The 15,609-nt window shown below is 34.9% G+C and overlaps 2 protein-coding genes across 13 annotated transcripts; one reads left to right on the forward strand and one right to left on the reverse strand.

The window, feature by feature from the left end:
- Nucleotides 1-3,083: 3,083 nt before the first annotated feature.
- Nucleotides 3,084-4,388, reverse strand: LOC145574527 (zinc finger BED domain-containing protein RICESLEEPER 2-like). The gene is made up of 2 exons (XM_081632346.1): nucleotides 4,179-4,388; nucleotides 3,084-3,896 (listed from the first exon to the last, which is right to left on the reverse strand). The coding sequence occupies exons 1-2, from the start codon at nucleotides 4,386-4,388 to the stop codon at nucleotides 3,084-3,086; spliced, it is 1,023 nt and encodes a 340-aa protein (XP_081488472.1).
- A 5,748-nt stretch (nucleotides 4,389-10,136) lies between these two features.
- Nucleotides 10,137-14,861, forward strand: LOC145599534 (cyclin-dependent kinase G-2-like). 12 transcript variants are annotated; one of them, XR_014103839.1, is made up of 7 exons: nucleotides 10,137-11,772; nucleotides 11,883-12,018; nucleotides 12,125-12,213; nucleotides 12,324-12,435; nucleotides 12,546-13,206; nucleotides 13,481-13,557; nucleotides 14,141-14,861. XR_014103839.1 is itself a non-coding variant. In XM_081655890.1 (6 exons), exons 1-6 carry the CDS (start codon nucleotides 10,628-10,630, stop codon nucleotides 12,740-12,742), a joined length of 1,584 nt encoding a protein of 527 aa, XP_081512016.1. In that variant the 5' UTR covers nucleotides 10,137-10,627; the 3' UTR covers nucleotides 12,743-13,388. The 12 variants fall into 12 exon arrangements, 5 of the variants coding, with proteins under 5 accessions (XP_081512016.1, XP_081512015.1, XP_081512017.1 ...); XR_014103827.1 differs by having other exon boundaries at nucleotides 14,144-14,861; XR_014103851.1 differs by having other exon boundaries at nucleotides 14,180-14,861.
- Nucleotides 14,862-15,609: the final 748 nt, after the last annotated feature.

Genomic DNA, 15,609 nt, shown 5'->3' on the forward strand with positions numbered 1-15,609 from the left:
ATGAAGGTGAAATCATGGAATGGTGAAATAGAGGAGAGAGACAAGTAAAGATTGAGTGTTGACTGATGACTGTTGTGGGAATTTGGAAATGGAAATGAAGTCAAAGAGATGAATGGCTATGAGGGAATTCGGGAGAGGTAGAGGAAAAGAAATTGGACCAAAGGACAAAGACAGCAAGGGCATTTTTGTTAAAGAATAAACAATAGAGGGGTATTTTCGGGAGCACACTGTAGATTTCAAATAGTAACACAACTTCTGGTTTTTAAAAGGGTAGAGATAACCTTTTCCCTAAACATGATACTAGGAATATCATAATAACAATATAAACATGATTTCTACATCATAACATCAATAAATCATTTAAAGCACTTACTTTGATGCCTTGTACCTCTTTCTAATAACAAAATACACACGTTAGTAACTTCAAGGAAAATAATAAAAAAAACAATTAAATTAAATAATTGAAAGAGAGATTTGGGACCAAACCCTCATAAATTAAACCTTTCACGTCTAGGGCGAAGGCAACTTCGAATATGGCTAGGTGTTTCTAGATCTTGCGATTGCGGAATTTTGTATGTGAAAAGCAAAGTTTAGAAAAAGAGAAAGATGAAGAGATGAATGAATTAAGAGAATTAGAGAATTAATGATTGCGAATGAAAACTGATTGTTCATGAGAATTCGTGAGAATTGGTGAATGAAAACGGAGTTTTTAATACATTATTTATAGAGAAAATCAGCCAAAAAGATAAAATATCAAAACAGAGCACTTGGCACGCGAAAAACGAGGTTGGCGCACGCAAAACAGAGCTGGCGCCAGAACCAGCTAATTGGCGCCAGGCGCCAATGGCTAGCACCAGGCGCCAATGGCTGGCGCCAGGCCTGGTTCCAGGCGCCAATGCCTGGAATCAGGCGCCAGGCCTATTTTGGACGCGTTTTCGAAAATCAGATAAGTTTGCCGTACTGGAGGATAAAATCGTATCTTTTACTCGAAAATGCTTTTTGATTTTAATTAAAACTCTGAAAAGTCAACAAAAGTCAATTTATCAATGCTAATTGAATTAGGAATGAAAAGAACCTTCTAGAAGAATCTAGAAGACTAAAACCATTCCTAATTGCATTAGGAATGATAAATCATATTAAGCCCTCCCCTAGATTATTGGGACATACATAAGGCTCAAACCGGGCCCAGTTTAGTAAATTGGCCATAACTTCCTCAATATTCATCGGAATTGGGCTTATAATATATCGTTGGAAAGCTCTTTGCAAGCCCCATCCAACTACACTACTATTGGACCCATATCATGGACCAGCAAAACTGGATTGGCTATTTTCTTAAAATAAGTTTTCAAAAACAGAGAGAAGAGAAAAGAAATTAAAAATATCCGCAACACTAAACTTTCCACACTTTCGCTTCATTCGATTATGATTCGACGCGAAAGGTACTGATCACCGGGTTTGGTTTTGGGGAGACACAAATGGGTGTCTACACTAAGAGTGCCATAAATGGCACGCATCATAAGTTTTGCAAACTATTATTGAAGAGGGTAATCGAGCTCAATGTTCAGAAGCTGATGTAGCTTTTGATACATTAATGTCTTATGAGTTTGTGTTTCTCTTAAATCTAATGAAGAAATTATTGACACTAAGCGATAAACTTTGTCAAGCATTGCAACGTCATACTCAAGATATTGTGAATGACATGGATATTATTTCAACGACAAAGGAATTGATCTAAAATTTTAGAGACAATGGATGGAATGATTTACTTCTTGAAGTTGCATCTTTTTGTGAGAAAAATGGTGTTGAAATCCCTGATATGACATCTCCTTACACTACTGGTAAAGGACGATCTCGTCTTCCGATTAACATAATAATGGAGCATCATTATCGAGTTGATTTGTTTATAGCCGCAACTGATTCACAACTACTACGTGAAATTAATAATAAATTTGATGAACAGATGCTTGATCTTCTTTTGCTAAGTTTGACATTGGATCCTAAAGACTCATATTAGTCCTTTAATTTGATGTCGATAAGATATGCCTCCTTGTCAGAAAACATTACCCTGAGGACTTCTCTAATCAAGAGAAATGTCGACAATCTTCCGAGTTGGAACATTTTTACTTGGATGTTTAGAGTAACCACTACTACAAAAACACCCTACGGAGTCGCTCTTTTGGAGTCACCTCAAATTAATAGGTGACGCGTGAGGTTTAAGAGTCGCCTCTTACAAATCATGTGACACATAAAGCTTGATAAAAGACATCTAAAAATAAATTGAAGGGCATAAGCGTCACCTATGGTATAATAGGCGACACGTAAACTATACATGTCCTATCTTTCATTATGTGTGACTCATAAAGTATTACTTTACGAGTCGCCTCTAGTCCTGCAATATTACATGCGACACCTTTGCCAAGTTAATGAACAAATCAAACAAAACCCTAGAATCCCCAATCATTCATTCAATCCCTTGGTAATTTTTTGTTCATTCCCCAATTCCTCGCCTCCCTCATTAATTCCCTTACTCTCTTTCTTCCCTCCTCTCATCACCTCTCACCGACAATGACTACGAGTCTACGACTATGCCGATCAATTTCTCATCACCTGTTTGTTCCTTCCTCTCGACACCTCTAAACAACTACGACTATGCCGATCAATTTCTCAGATCTTTCATTCCTCTTTCTCACCTTAAAAGATCAACAAAAGAGGATAGAGAAAATCCCTTACAAATTTCGCATTTTCTCTCTATAATTCATTTTCACTTTCTCTCTCCTCTCCGACGACGGCGATAGTGACAACTTTCTTCAATTTTCTGGTGATTTTCCCTTTTTATGGTATTAATTTGTCAATTTCTAGGTTTTTTTTTTTGTGATTTTTTCCGATTTTTTGGTTGAATTTGTAGATTACATTGTGATTTATTTTTTTGATGAGGTTAGTTTTTAATTGGTTTGTTTGATTTTTGAATTTTGGTTTTGTTAATGGTGTTTATGATGAACAAAAATATATGAATTTTGTTTTTTTTTTTGTGATTTTGGTGAAAATTTAGATTACTTGAGTATGAGCTGTGGTCGTTAGTGTGCTTATTGGCTTTTTGTATACCAATTTAGGTATATACACCGTGGTGGCTCTTGTAGCTGAGTAATGGATTTGGTGGCTAGAGATAGGGTATTCATTTTTTGCCACCTTCTTGTACATGTCAGTGACATAACCACTCGTTCATCTGGCCCTATACGTTCATGTAAAAACCTATCCAACTCGTTCATCACATACCCACTTGTCCCCTCTAATTTTTTTGCCACTTCTCTAAGGTTTTTCATGTAATCATCACCCCCTTCTATACCAAAGGCACTATCATCATCAACATCAAAATCAACATCAACATCTATTGGCATTGAATCTCCTTGTTGGCTACTTTGAGAAATAGAAGAAGTGTACATGTTTCTATATTCATCAAATAAAGTGTAAGTGAAATCCTTCACCTCATTGGCAAGCTTCGAACCCTTTTCTTTTCCATGCATATCAATTAGAGACAATTCAACAAGTATGAACTTGCAATGAGGGTCAAGAATAGAAGTAACATAAATAAGCTTGTTCATTTTATTCACATTCCCCCAATACTTATCAAACTTTTGTTTCATTGTAATAGCCATAGCTTGAAAGTTCAAATCCCCACTTTTCTCCCACTTATTCAACATATTATACATGGAAGCAATCTCACTCAAACCTCTATTACTTGTCACATAATGAGAGCCAGAGATACGTTTAGTCAAAACATAGAACCCCTTCAAAAACAAAGTCAATCTTTGTACTTTTTTCCAATCTTCTTCTTCGGGAGGTCTTTCATTATCATTCAAATCCTCTCCATCGGGAAGAGATAACCCACTAAAAACACGCTAAAATTTCAAAGTCGTGTCCAACATTGTGAATGTAGAATTCCAACGAGTGGGGACATCAAAAGACAAGGAAGCTTTGGAATCTATATTTGCTTTTTGCACAAGATCTTTGAACCTAGATATTCTAGCAGGAGAATTCTTCACATGTTTCACGACATTTCTAACTCTATCAATGCACACACCGTGTTGTTTGATTCCATCCCACACAATTAGATTAATGATATGAGCCATGCATCTAACATAAAGATTTGTTCCATCATTAATACATCCGGTTCTTCTAACCATTCTACTTAAGTGCATACAAGCAACATCATTTGAAGAGGCATTATCAACAGTGACAGTAAAAAGCTTATCCTCAATACCCCAATGCTCTAAACATGCTTCGACGACTTTTCCAATAGCCTCTCCTTTGTGACTAGATATTGGACAAAAATTGATTATCTTTTTATGCAATTTCCACTCACTATCAATAAAATGAGCCGTAAGACACATATAATTGATTCGTTGTATTGAGGTCCAAGTATCAGTGGTTACAGAAATTCTTTGACAAGCTTTAAACATTTCTCTTAATCTTTCTTTCTCACTATAGTAGAGCTTTACACAATCACGAGCAATGGTCACACGAGAGGGAATAGTGAATTGTGGACATGCAACTTGCATTAAGTGCTTAAAACCCGGCTTCTCTACATGTTTAAAAGGTAACTCATCAACAATTATCATGTAGATCAATGCTTCCCTAATCTCTTTTAAGTTAACATTCCCACGCTTTGATTTGCCACTATCATTTTCTTTATCAGAAAACAACTCAGTTTGTTTATCTTTGCCCTTATTTACATTGGCAGGATTGGTAAGACATGATTCTGCATGTTTTTTAATATTTTTTGAACCATTAAGGTTTCCATCAGCAACATAGGTTTTGTCACAGTACTTACATTCAGCTCGTAGTCTCCCGCCTTCAACATACTCAATGAAGTCTCCCCAATAAGGTTTCGTCCTCTTACTCTTTCTATTAAGTAGATATTTCCGCCCTACCTTCAACTTCTTACCCGGAGGCAAAATAGCATACAATTCTTCTACATCCACTTCACTAAGTGATAGTGCTGTATCTTGAGAATAAGCGGGCGTTCGTTTGGATTGGGAGCTCTCTGCCTACATTTAAAAGAGATGAAACAATTAATATCCTTCCATATATACTATGCAAATTGAGAATAAGACAGAACTATAATAGGCCATTCATGTATTCTAGCAGTCTAGCACTCTAGCAGACAATTGTAAATAATCAAGCAGTCTAGCAGACAATTGTAAATAACAGAACTATAATCAAGCAGTAGCAGTCTAGCAGAATAACCAACATAATGTTAAAGGGGGAAGTTCATTAGTTGGTACATAATTTTGATCTGGGTATAAATTCATTAGTGTGAATTGTAATGTATACATTAGTGTGAATTGTAATGTATACATTCCAGAAACATTATTCAAAGAAAAAGATATTTGAAATCTTGTCTCCTATATATAAATTGCTTAAATCCCACTTCATTTTTTTCCTCAGAATTTCCCACGAATTAAATTGGAGCATACAGTGAGATAGAAATGAAGATCATGATCTACTAATAACCCAATCCCACATTGAAATTACAGTCAAATGAGCAAATAACTTCACAATTACAATGTGGCGAATTGAATAGAGTGTGTTAATTCGCAAAGTAATAGACAATGTGGCGATTTACCAAATTATTTCAAAGCTTAGTAGAAAATGTGGTAATTTCGTCGAACAAGTGGTGGACATTGAAAAAACAAAAACCCATAATCAAAGTAATTGAAAAATCATAAATTTAGAGATTCAAAGAAACCCTAACATCCATACAAATGCACTCAAAATATGTAAATAATCATCAACAATTCAAAAAAATCAACATGCAAATATCAACCAAATAAATAACCATCAATAATTGAGAAAAAAATACACTAACCATGAATGAGGAGTCGCTGACTTGCTGGTGAGAGAGAATCGCCGCCGCATAGAGAGAGTCGCCGCCGGTGAGAGAGAGAGAGTCGAACTTAGGGTTGTTTAGGTGAGAGGATTGAACTGAACGAGTGAACGTTGTTGAATGGTGAATGAGAGTAATTGTTTCCTGATTATACAAAAAAATAAATAAATAAAATAAAATTCTACGGTCTGGACCGGGAAAAACCGGTTAAAACCCGGACCGGATCGAAAACCGGATGGGACCATTTTATAGGCCCAGAATCAGACCTGAGCATTCTGGTCCAGGTCCGGTCCGGACAGTTTATGTACACCCCTACTTGTCACTATATATTGTTTTATGTGATTGCAATTGATTTTTATATAATTGCAATATTGAATGGCGAAGTGACAGTAAGGAGGAGTTTAGTAGTTTGTATTTATGCCTGTTCAAGTTAGGATCGTTAATCTCAAAGTTTCTTGTTGTATGAGGAATTTGAGTCCTTCTGGTAGACTTTTTGTTCTCTCTAAAATTAGCCTTAATTATGTGTTTTTGGTGCTAGCCATTGTTTATTAAAGAATAATTGTGAAATGGGTGTGTTTGCTTTTAATCTTTGATGGATATAATATTGCAAAGATGGTATCCTTGAAGGGAATGGTTTGATGTCGATCCTTGAACCTATTTTTGTTAAATTGTGTATCATATACTATGACTTCTAACTTATTTCATTCTTGGATTTTGACCATGTCGTTCAGAAAAAGTTTGAGGGTCAAATGGTATCTATGTTTATGTTGATATTTCTAATGTTAGTTTTATAGAATTTTTGTCATAGAAGTTTGCAAAAGTCGATTAGCTCAAATGGTAGAGCAATGAGCTATTGCACATAGATGTGGGTTTAAGTCCTACATAGGTTGTAGTTATAGTAGCAAGTGTAAATTTAATAAGGAAAAAGAAAAAGAAAATTGTATTTTGGCATCGCTATTGAAGAATTATACTTTTCATGAAATTACTTTACGCGTCGCCTCATAAAAAGCAGACGACTCATAAAATACACCTAACGCGTCGCCTATAATGAAAAAGGCGACTCATAAATCAACCTAACACTTCACCTGTAATGAAAAAGGCGACTCATAAACCAACCTAACGCGTCACCTATAATGAAAAAAGGCGACTTATAAACCAACCTAATGTGTTACCTGTAATGAAAAAGGCGATTCATAAACCGACCTAACGTGTCACGTTATAGGCGATGCGTAAAGGGGTACCTATTGTGTCGGTGCCTGTAGTGTCGCCCTTGAAGCGATGTGTAAGATGGTTTAAAGGTGACTCGATAGGGGTTTTTTGTAGTAGTGAACCGAAGCTATAAAATGTGTCCACCGTAACACAACTCATCAAGGTATTGGCAGACACAGAAAAAGCTACTACATCATATCCTCTTGTTGATAGGTTGATCCGTGTTATTCTAACTCTCTCAGTCTCAACGACGACATGTGAACGTGCATTTTCTGCAATGAGCATTGTCAAAACTACTCTTTGAAATTGGATGGAGGATGATTTTCTTAGTGACATTTTAGTAGTAGTGTAGATTGATGATTTCGCTAGTTTGAAAGTTCGTAGGGTACAATTAAAATTGAATTATTTTTAATGTTACTTAGGGCCTGTTCACATTTACTGAACTGAGATGAACTGAACTGAACTGATTGGAGCTGAACTGAACAGAACTAAGCTGAAATGAATATTTTATGAGAGAAGGAAATTAGGAGCTGAAGTGAAGTGAACTGAATTGATTGGAGCAGAACTAAACTGAACTGAATTGAATTGAAATTAAGCTGAAGTTTGTTCTCATTGACTGAACTCAGCTGAATTAAACTGAACTGACTTATTAGAGCTAAACTGAACTAAAATGAATATTTTATAAGAGAAGGAAATTAGGAGCTGAACTGAACTGAAAATAATCGTATGGGAGCAGGCCTTAAGTGGAATCAGAATATTGGTTTTTGAAGTATATTTTGAATTTGAATATATATTTTTGGTTTTAAATTTGTTTTGGTCGGTTGGCCCATGTGGATTTAAAATCCTGGCTACGCCCCTGATTATGGAAGATTAGTGTCAAAGGTGTTTTTTTTTAATTGAAGAATAATCAAAATGCCGTTTTAATTTTCAAAAACCGGACAAAGTTTGTATTTTTCCAAAAAAAATTTATAACCAATATTTCAACTTGTTAAGAAATTTTCTTCACAAAAAAAAAAAAAAGGTCAAGAAATTTTTATAAGATTTTTATGAAAAAAAAAATTTCAACCCCTATTAAAGATTTTTTTAACAAATCTAATATATGTAGAGTCATTTTTGCAACACTTAACCGCATCACTCCAAAACCCCAATCAGACAATTTGGTGCAATTTTTTTTTTTTCTTTTCTTTTTTTAGAAAATAACTACATATCTTTTCATTTTCTTTTTCTTTTTTTTTGGTTGTCGATAACTTCCACTTTCACTTTTACTATTTTACAATATAATATACATCTCCATATATAATTACACATTTTTTTAACAACATTCAACTACAACCATATTTATTATGTTTTTTCATCTTATAAAAAAGTTAATATATAAACTACCCACTTTTCTTTTTAATTTTTGAGGGAACTACCCACTTTACTTAATATTACAAACAATAAACACTAATTTTTTATAACACAATATTGGAAGAAATTTATATTATAATTGCACGTTTCATTTTTTAATGTATTATCCCAACTCTTGAAAACTTCAATCTTAAATTTATAGGCATTTTATTTATTTTGAAAATAATATAGCCCCCATAAGTTCTCTAACTTTTAGCTGACCACTTTATGAAATTACTCAGTTAGTGTTATAATGGTTACTCCGTTATGGATATAGAGCTTACTTAGTTAATAATATAGAGGTTATGCTGTTTTCAGGGTTACACAAAACGTATAATAAGGGTTTACCGTTTTAATATAATACAGGTTATTCCATTTTTCTACCAGTAACCCTACGGTGTTGTTGCGCACAGAAAACTAACACACTACCATAAGTTCCACAATTTTCCTTTGAAAAAAACTTCCTACACTGTATTTATTTTAATATCTTACTATGTGTTATATATCCGGTGCATTTTGCACGGGTACACTCTAGTCTATATCTATATTATAATTTAAAAGATGTTTTCCCAACTTTTAACCACATCACTTCAAACTATAAATCCTCAAATTCTGTTAACTTTACTTTAAAAAATAAAAATAAAATAAAATCCATCATACCTTCCTACTACCTCCGTTTCTTTTTAGTTGACACGTTTTGACTTTAGCACTATTCATTCACCTCCCTTTGACCGTATTTTGTGCTTTATATGTAATGAAAAATATAGTCATATGGGATCTTCTTAGATTCGTTATGTTATATACTTTCAAAATATCGATTATCGATAATTAAAGATATTAATGATTGAATAAGTGTATTCGCAAATATGACTAAAAAAACATGTCAACTAAAAAGAAACGGATGAAGTATTTTATAACTTCCACTATTATATTTACAAAAATAAATTAAAAATATTATAGTAATAAAAAAATAATAAAACATACTATTAATATATTCCGCACCCTAGGGCCTGTTCCGATTGACTGAACTCAGCTGAACTGAACTGAACTGAACTAAAATGAACTGAACTGAACTGAACTTATTAATTAGTGATTTTTAACTACGAATTAGTGATCTTTGATTTTTTATTGATTATTTATTACTATACATATGTGTATATACAAATGTACATTTTATTATTAATAATATTATTATTATTAATTATTGATGATGATTATTATTATTATTATTATTTATTGATTATTATTATTATTATTTATTGATTATTATTATTATTAGTATTATTATTTCAATTATTATTGTTATTATTATTATTATTATTTATTATTTATTACTTATTGATTATTGTTATTATTATTATTATTATTATTGTTGTTGTTGTTGTTGTTGTTGTTGTTGTTGTCGTTGTAATAAGAGCTTAAAAGAATGAAATTTGGCTTTATATCATTAGCAATATCATTAGACGTAAATTAAGAGCTGAAGTAAACTGAACTGAATTGAGCTGAACTGAATTTTAACGGAACATAACAGACCCCTAATTTTCCTAATTTAAAAGTCGGTAAAAAAAAAAAAACAAAAGGGGCTAATTTCCTTCCGCCGACCTAAGAAAATATAAAAGGGCATCCGTCTAGACATTACTCTCGAATATTCGTTAATTTGCTGGGTTAAGTAGCGACGTAGCGTCGACTACTTTTGTTCTTCTCTTTCCTCCTCACTTTCTCTCTCCTCATCTTATCGTCGACGATTTCCGAGATTTCCGTTTTTGTGGCCCTGCGATTTCATCCGATAATCTCTTTCATCATTGTTTGGTAAGATCTTCGGTTACCTTTGATTTCTGACTTTTAATTCTTGTTCAAATTGAGGAAAATCGCTGCGATTTTCTAGGGTTTTGCCTTCGATTTTTTGTAATATTGATTCCTCCCAGATCTGGGAATTCTAAGGCTACATACCCGTTGTTCTTCATCAATTTCATTGTGATATCATTGATTTTGGATTTTTGAATTGTCTGTAATTGAACGATCTCGTTGTTTAGGGTTTAAAAAAAAAATTCATAGTTTTGAGAATTAGGGTTAGGGATTCTAATCCTTAAATTGTTTTTTCTTTTTCTCGTTAATTGAGGGAATTTTTGTGTGTGTGCTGATATTATGGCGGCTGGTAAAATCAATGTGTCAAGGAGTGTAGATCTTTCTCATGTTTCAAGAAAAGCTTCTGGGATTCGTGCTAATGGTGTTTTTGATTTTGGAGATAAGATTAGGTCTAATTCTGAAGTTTATGGAGATTTGGAATATGTGGGTGGAAAGAGGGGTGTTTTTGAAGAAGATAGTATGGAATTTGATGATGGGATTGTGCTTTCGCCTCTGCAGAAGAGGAGGAAGTGCTCTCCTGTTATGAACCTTGATGATGATCAGGAGCCAGGGCAGCTTGACGAAGAGGATTTCTCTCGGGCGCCTAATATTATGATGTCTCGTTGGGCGAACGATGATGACCTTGAGGAGTGCAGTAGGGATGAGAAGGGTAAAGGGGACGAGTCGAAGGGAAGAAGGTCGAGTCCTGAGAGTGGGGTTACACAAAAGGAGAGTTCTGATTATTCTGGAGGTCGGTCTTCTGGGTCTGATGGAGGATGTGTGCGGAGATACTATAGTGAGGGTGAATGTTCGGAAAGCGAATTGGAGGGTGATGAATTGATGGAGATTGATGTCAGTGATGATGAGGACATTGAGGCTGGAGTTGCAGGGCAAGGAAGGAGAAATATGCTGCAAGGTTGTAGAACGGTGTTTGATTACGAAAAACTTGGTAAAATTAGTGAGGGTAGTTATGGTATTGTATACAAAGCAAAGGACAAGGAGAGTGGTGAGATGGTTGCCTTAAAGAAGATGAAGTTGGGAAATCAAAGAGAGGGTTTCCCAGTGGTTTTTTTGAGGGAAATTAATACTCTTATGTCCTTGAACCACCCTTCAATTGTAAATGTGCGAGAGGTAGTGGTGGATGAAAGCGCCGAGGGATTTGATAACATTTATATGGTGATGGACTATGTGGAGCATGATCTTAAGGCGCTGATGCAAGCCAGGAAGCAGCATTTTAGGCAGAGTGAAGTGAAGTGCTTGATGCTTCAACTTTTGGAGGGTGTTAGTTATCTTCATGATAATTGGGTTCTTCACAGAGATTTGAAGACATCAAATCTCTTGTTGAATAATTCGGGTGAGCTGAAAATATGTGATTTTGGAATGGCACGCCAGTATGGTAGCCCGTTGAAGCCTTATACTTCATTGGTGGTTACTCTTTGGTACAGGTAGAGTTTCTACTCTTTGTTTTTCCTCTTCTGAAATAACGATCATATTCTGTTTGGTACTTTAATTTAGCTTGCTAACTGTAATTGATGGTGTTCTGTTGTGTTTGCAGGGCTCCTGAACTTCTTCTTGGAGCCAAGGAGTACTCTACAGCGGTGGATTTGTGGTCAGTGGGTTGCATAATGGCTGAACTATTGACCAATAAACCATTATTTGATGGAAAAACTGAGTTAGAGCAGCTTGACAAGGTAGACATGTGTTCCTTTTATTTTGCCTTCTTTCAATATGCAGTTTTCTCTTTTGTCTTATCTTTTGAATGCTTGATTATTTAATTTGTTGATGACTATATTGCAGATATTCAGAACCCTGGGCACGCCTAATGACAAGATTTGGCCGAAGTATTCGCAATTGCCTGGGATCAAAGCTAACTTTGTTCAACAACCGTGAGTATATGCTGTCTTACTGTTTCATTTGCTGTACTCTCATGGTTTACTATCCTTGTTTAGGATGTTGCTCCTAAGTCCTAACTATGTTATCATTATTCTGGTTTCAGGTATAATCAATTGCATAAGAAGTTCCCTCGTGCTTCTTTTACAGGCTCTCCAGCACTTTCTGATTCAGGGCTTGACTTGCTGAGCCGGTTATTGACCTATGACCCTGAAATGGTATGTCTGCTTTCAAAATACTCACAGGATGCTCTAGTTTTATTTATATGTTCTTGTTTTGGGATTTTAAATTGTTCTTATTTGAGTTCTGTTCCTTTTTGTTTTTGCAGAGGATAACAGCAAAAGAGGCCCTCAGCCATCCCTGGTTCCAAGAGGTTCCTCTTCCAAACTCGAAAGAGTTCATGCCTACTTTCCCAGCAGACAAGGTAGTTTTGGCAAGATGAGGCTTGATGCTTGACATTGTCTTATCATTGATCGTAATGGGTTCTCTTATCATGTCTCTGTGGACTTCACCTGGCAGTATTAGGCATCTATGGCTGGTTATTTGAGGCTGGTTGAATGGCTATCTATTGGCAGGGGGTGGCAGCTTGGGTTGGACAGATTTGGAACATGCAGTGAATGGGAAGTGAAATTTGCATTAATTGTTTCTGGGATCTATTACTTCCTGTGTCTCTGTTGTGCTTTTACAGATACAGTCAGGCACATTGTGGTGGGGTTTGCAGCAATGGTTGGCTATGATGTGCTGCTTTGATGATGAATTGGTGGTTTCGCATATGAATACAGGAAGTAGCAGAATTTTTTTTGACTGATATTACCTTCCTGAATAGGATTTACTACCATTGTGTCATGTGCTCTTACAGATCTGAGCCCGTTTTGGAGGTTGGACTTAAGTAGCCAATGTGATGGAGCAAACTTTGTAATTGAAAAGGAGCTGCATGTCTGAATTTGAAAGTAAAAAAAATGTTTCAGGCACCTGCATTAACATGTAAGGTGTGAAGTAGCAATTCATTTCAATGATCATATTTTGCCCCCCTTTCAATAGTTCCTTAGTCATGATTGTTTTGAACTTTCTTTAATCATTTTTGCTTTTATCTCATACACTAATTGGTGGAGATTTGAGGAAACTCTTGTAAATAAACCAGTATTTTTATGTACAGTCTTCCTTAATTATATACACTGCCTTTGGAGTACCATAAAAATTATATATGATCTTTCTGTCATCTTGACCTGTTCTTAATGATCTACATGCACTTATTTTTGCAAGAATTGCTGCATAAAAGGGGCACTGGAAACTGTTAACCTCATGCCTCAAATAAAGGAGATACTTTTCAAGCTTTTCAGGTATTTACTTGATAATGGATTGCAGATGTGGCAGTGCAATGCTTGAAGTTGCTTTGTGAAACTGTTGTGCTGGTTTATTGTTTATGTTTCTGGTTCATCTTTGCTTACATCCTCTTCCAAGTTCTAAGCGCATGTAAATGTTTAAGCCCTTTTAGGGTGTCTAAACTTGAGCAGCATTGATGTTAACTAATCCTAATGTTTTTTTTTTTTTTTTTTTTTTATTAAAGATTTTGTATTTTCTGTACATAAGCTTTCTTTTGCATTAGCTTTCATCAAATTTGTTGCTGACTACTGCTTCCTAGATCATTAGCACTTCATACGATTAGGTCCTACATGTCAGAAGGTGTTTGACATGATACATTGCAATGTAATAATTTAAAACCGTGTGCTACAAAAAGTACAGGCTCCATCCATTAGCTGGCTATCTGTAATTTATAGATTATTATTTGGTTCTTGAACTTGTTATTTGATTTATTATTAGAGAAATGTTGTATAGCAGGCTGATGTTTGTGGCAACTTGTTATGTCATTAAATAATCCTTTTTTGCCTTATATGGTCTTTTCTCCTTTGTGTTTGATCGAAGCAGAAGAGTTGATATTGAATTGGCAATTCTTCACTCTAGGTTCGTAGTCATCTCCAGGTAACTGTCTGCTGTTCACTTTAGGTTCGTACTCTTAGCATTCTGCAGTTCAGCATTAATCTTTGGAGTTGTGCTGGTATGTTAACTGCATGGTCTTCTGCTCTTAGCTGGCATTCCTTGCATGAATTTGATTATAAAATTCCTGTTTCCCCTGGATGTGTGAGCTTCAAAAAGAGATGGACAAATACAGGATCAGCTGGAGCTTTGTACTCCGTACTTCATTTATGGTAAACTGAGGAAGTACTGTATCTATGTTTAACTTGCGATTATTTATTTAGATTTAGTGGTTTTGCCTTCTTCTTTTCTTGTTTTTTTTTGGTTGATAACATCGTAGAGGTCACGATCAAGATTCGGAAGTTTGGACCGCAACACTTGAACAACTTGTTACATCAAGGAGACTCCTGTAATGCTTTACCAGTACAAACGGTAACTTCTTTACATTATAAAAGGTTAGGCCAGCCTCTTCTCCAGGGTGATACATGTCTTTCTTCTAGCTGTTGAATCATAAAGCACAGCATTCTGAAGTTGTTAGTATGTGTATAGCTTTAGAAGCAAATAAATCAAAGAGTGTAATTTTTCTGTGAATTGCACCTGGGTCACTGAATTGGTATATTTGTAATTGTTGAAGAGTTAATATTTGTCGTATCCAGTGCATTTTTGTTTATATTTTTCCACAACATTAAAACTCTGATAGGTTTTCCAATAAATTGACATTGTAATGCCCAGCTGTCAGAATTTTTGTGCTTAAAACTACATGAGTTGGATTTAGAGTGCTAGGCAATCAGAGCTCAACTCTTATCAGATCTCAGCGCCTGCTCTATCCTGATCCAAATTAGAGTCAAATATAAATGCAGAGTATTTACTTGTAGTGGTGGTTGTCTCTTAAGTCATGCTGGATTAAGACGGAAGTATTTTGTTTGGTAAATCCCATAAATTCATCATGCACCGAACAAGTTGAGATGGACAGCTGCTTTTCATAATGACGAGCGATAAGTTCATGTGCTTTATCCTTCATGTTCCCACTCTTATCCAATTTTTGATATACTTGTATTCCTTAGGTTCTGTTGCTCATACTTTAATTTTTTTTTTAATTTTTTTTTAGAAAAGAAAATCTTATCGTATGTAGCTGCAGTTTGAAATAATGATGATGAGCAGACGAGTCATTGAAATCTGAAGCTTATTTCTTTGACTTTACAATATCGTTAGCATTACGTTTTGTTTTGACTTTTGACACTATTTATAGTAGGAAAATTTGATTTTAATAATTCAATCTTTTGCCGGTCTTATTCTATTAATCCCACCTTTAGATTATTCTTGATTAATCCCTCCCTTAAGGGGTCATCTTATTCTATTAGGCCAACTTGATCGGTTACTTGTTCTTTAGGTAATTTTTTTTTTTAATCAATTTTCAA

Source organism: Chenopodium album, chromosome 2, assembly GCF_948465745.1.
Source record: "Chenopodium album chromosome 2, dcCheAlbu1.1, whole genome shotgun sequence".
Taxonomy (NCBI): Eukaryota; Viridiplantae; Streptophyta; class Magnoliopsida; order Caryophyllales; family Amaranthaceae; genus Chenopodium; species Chenopodium album.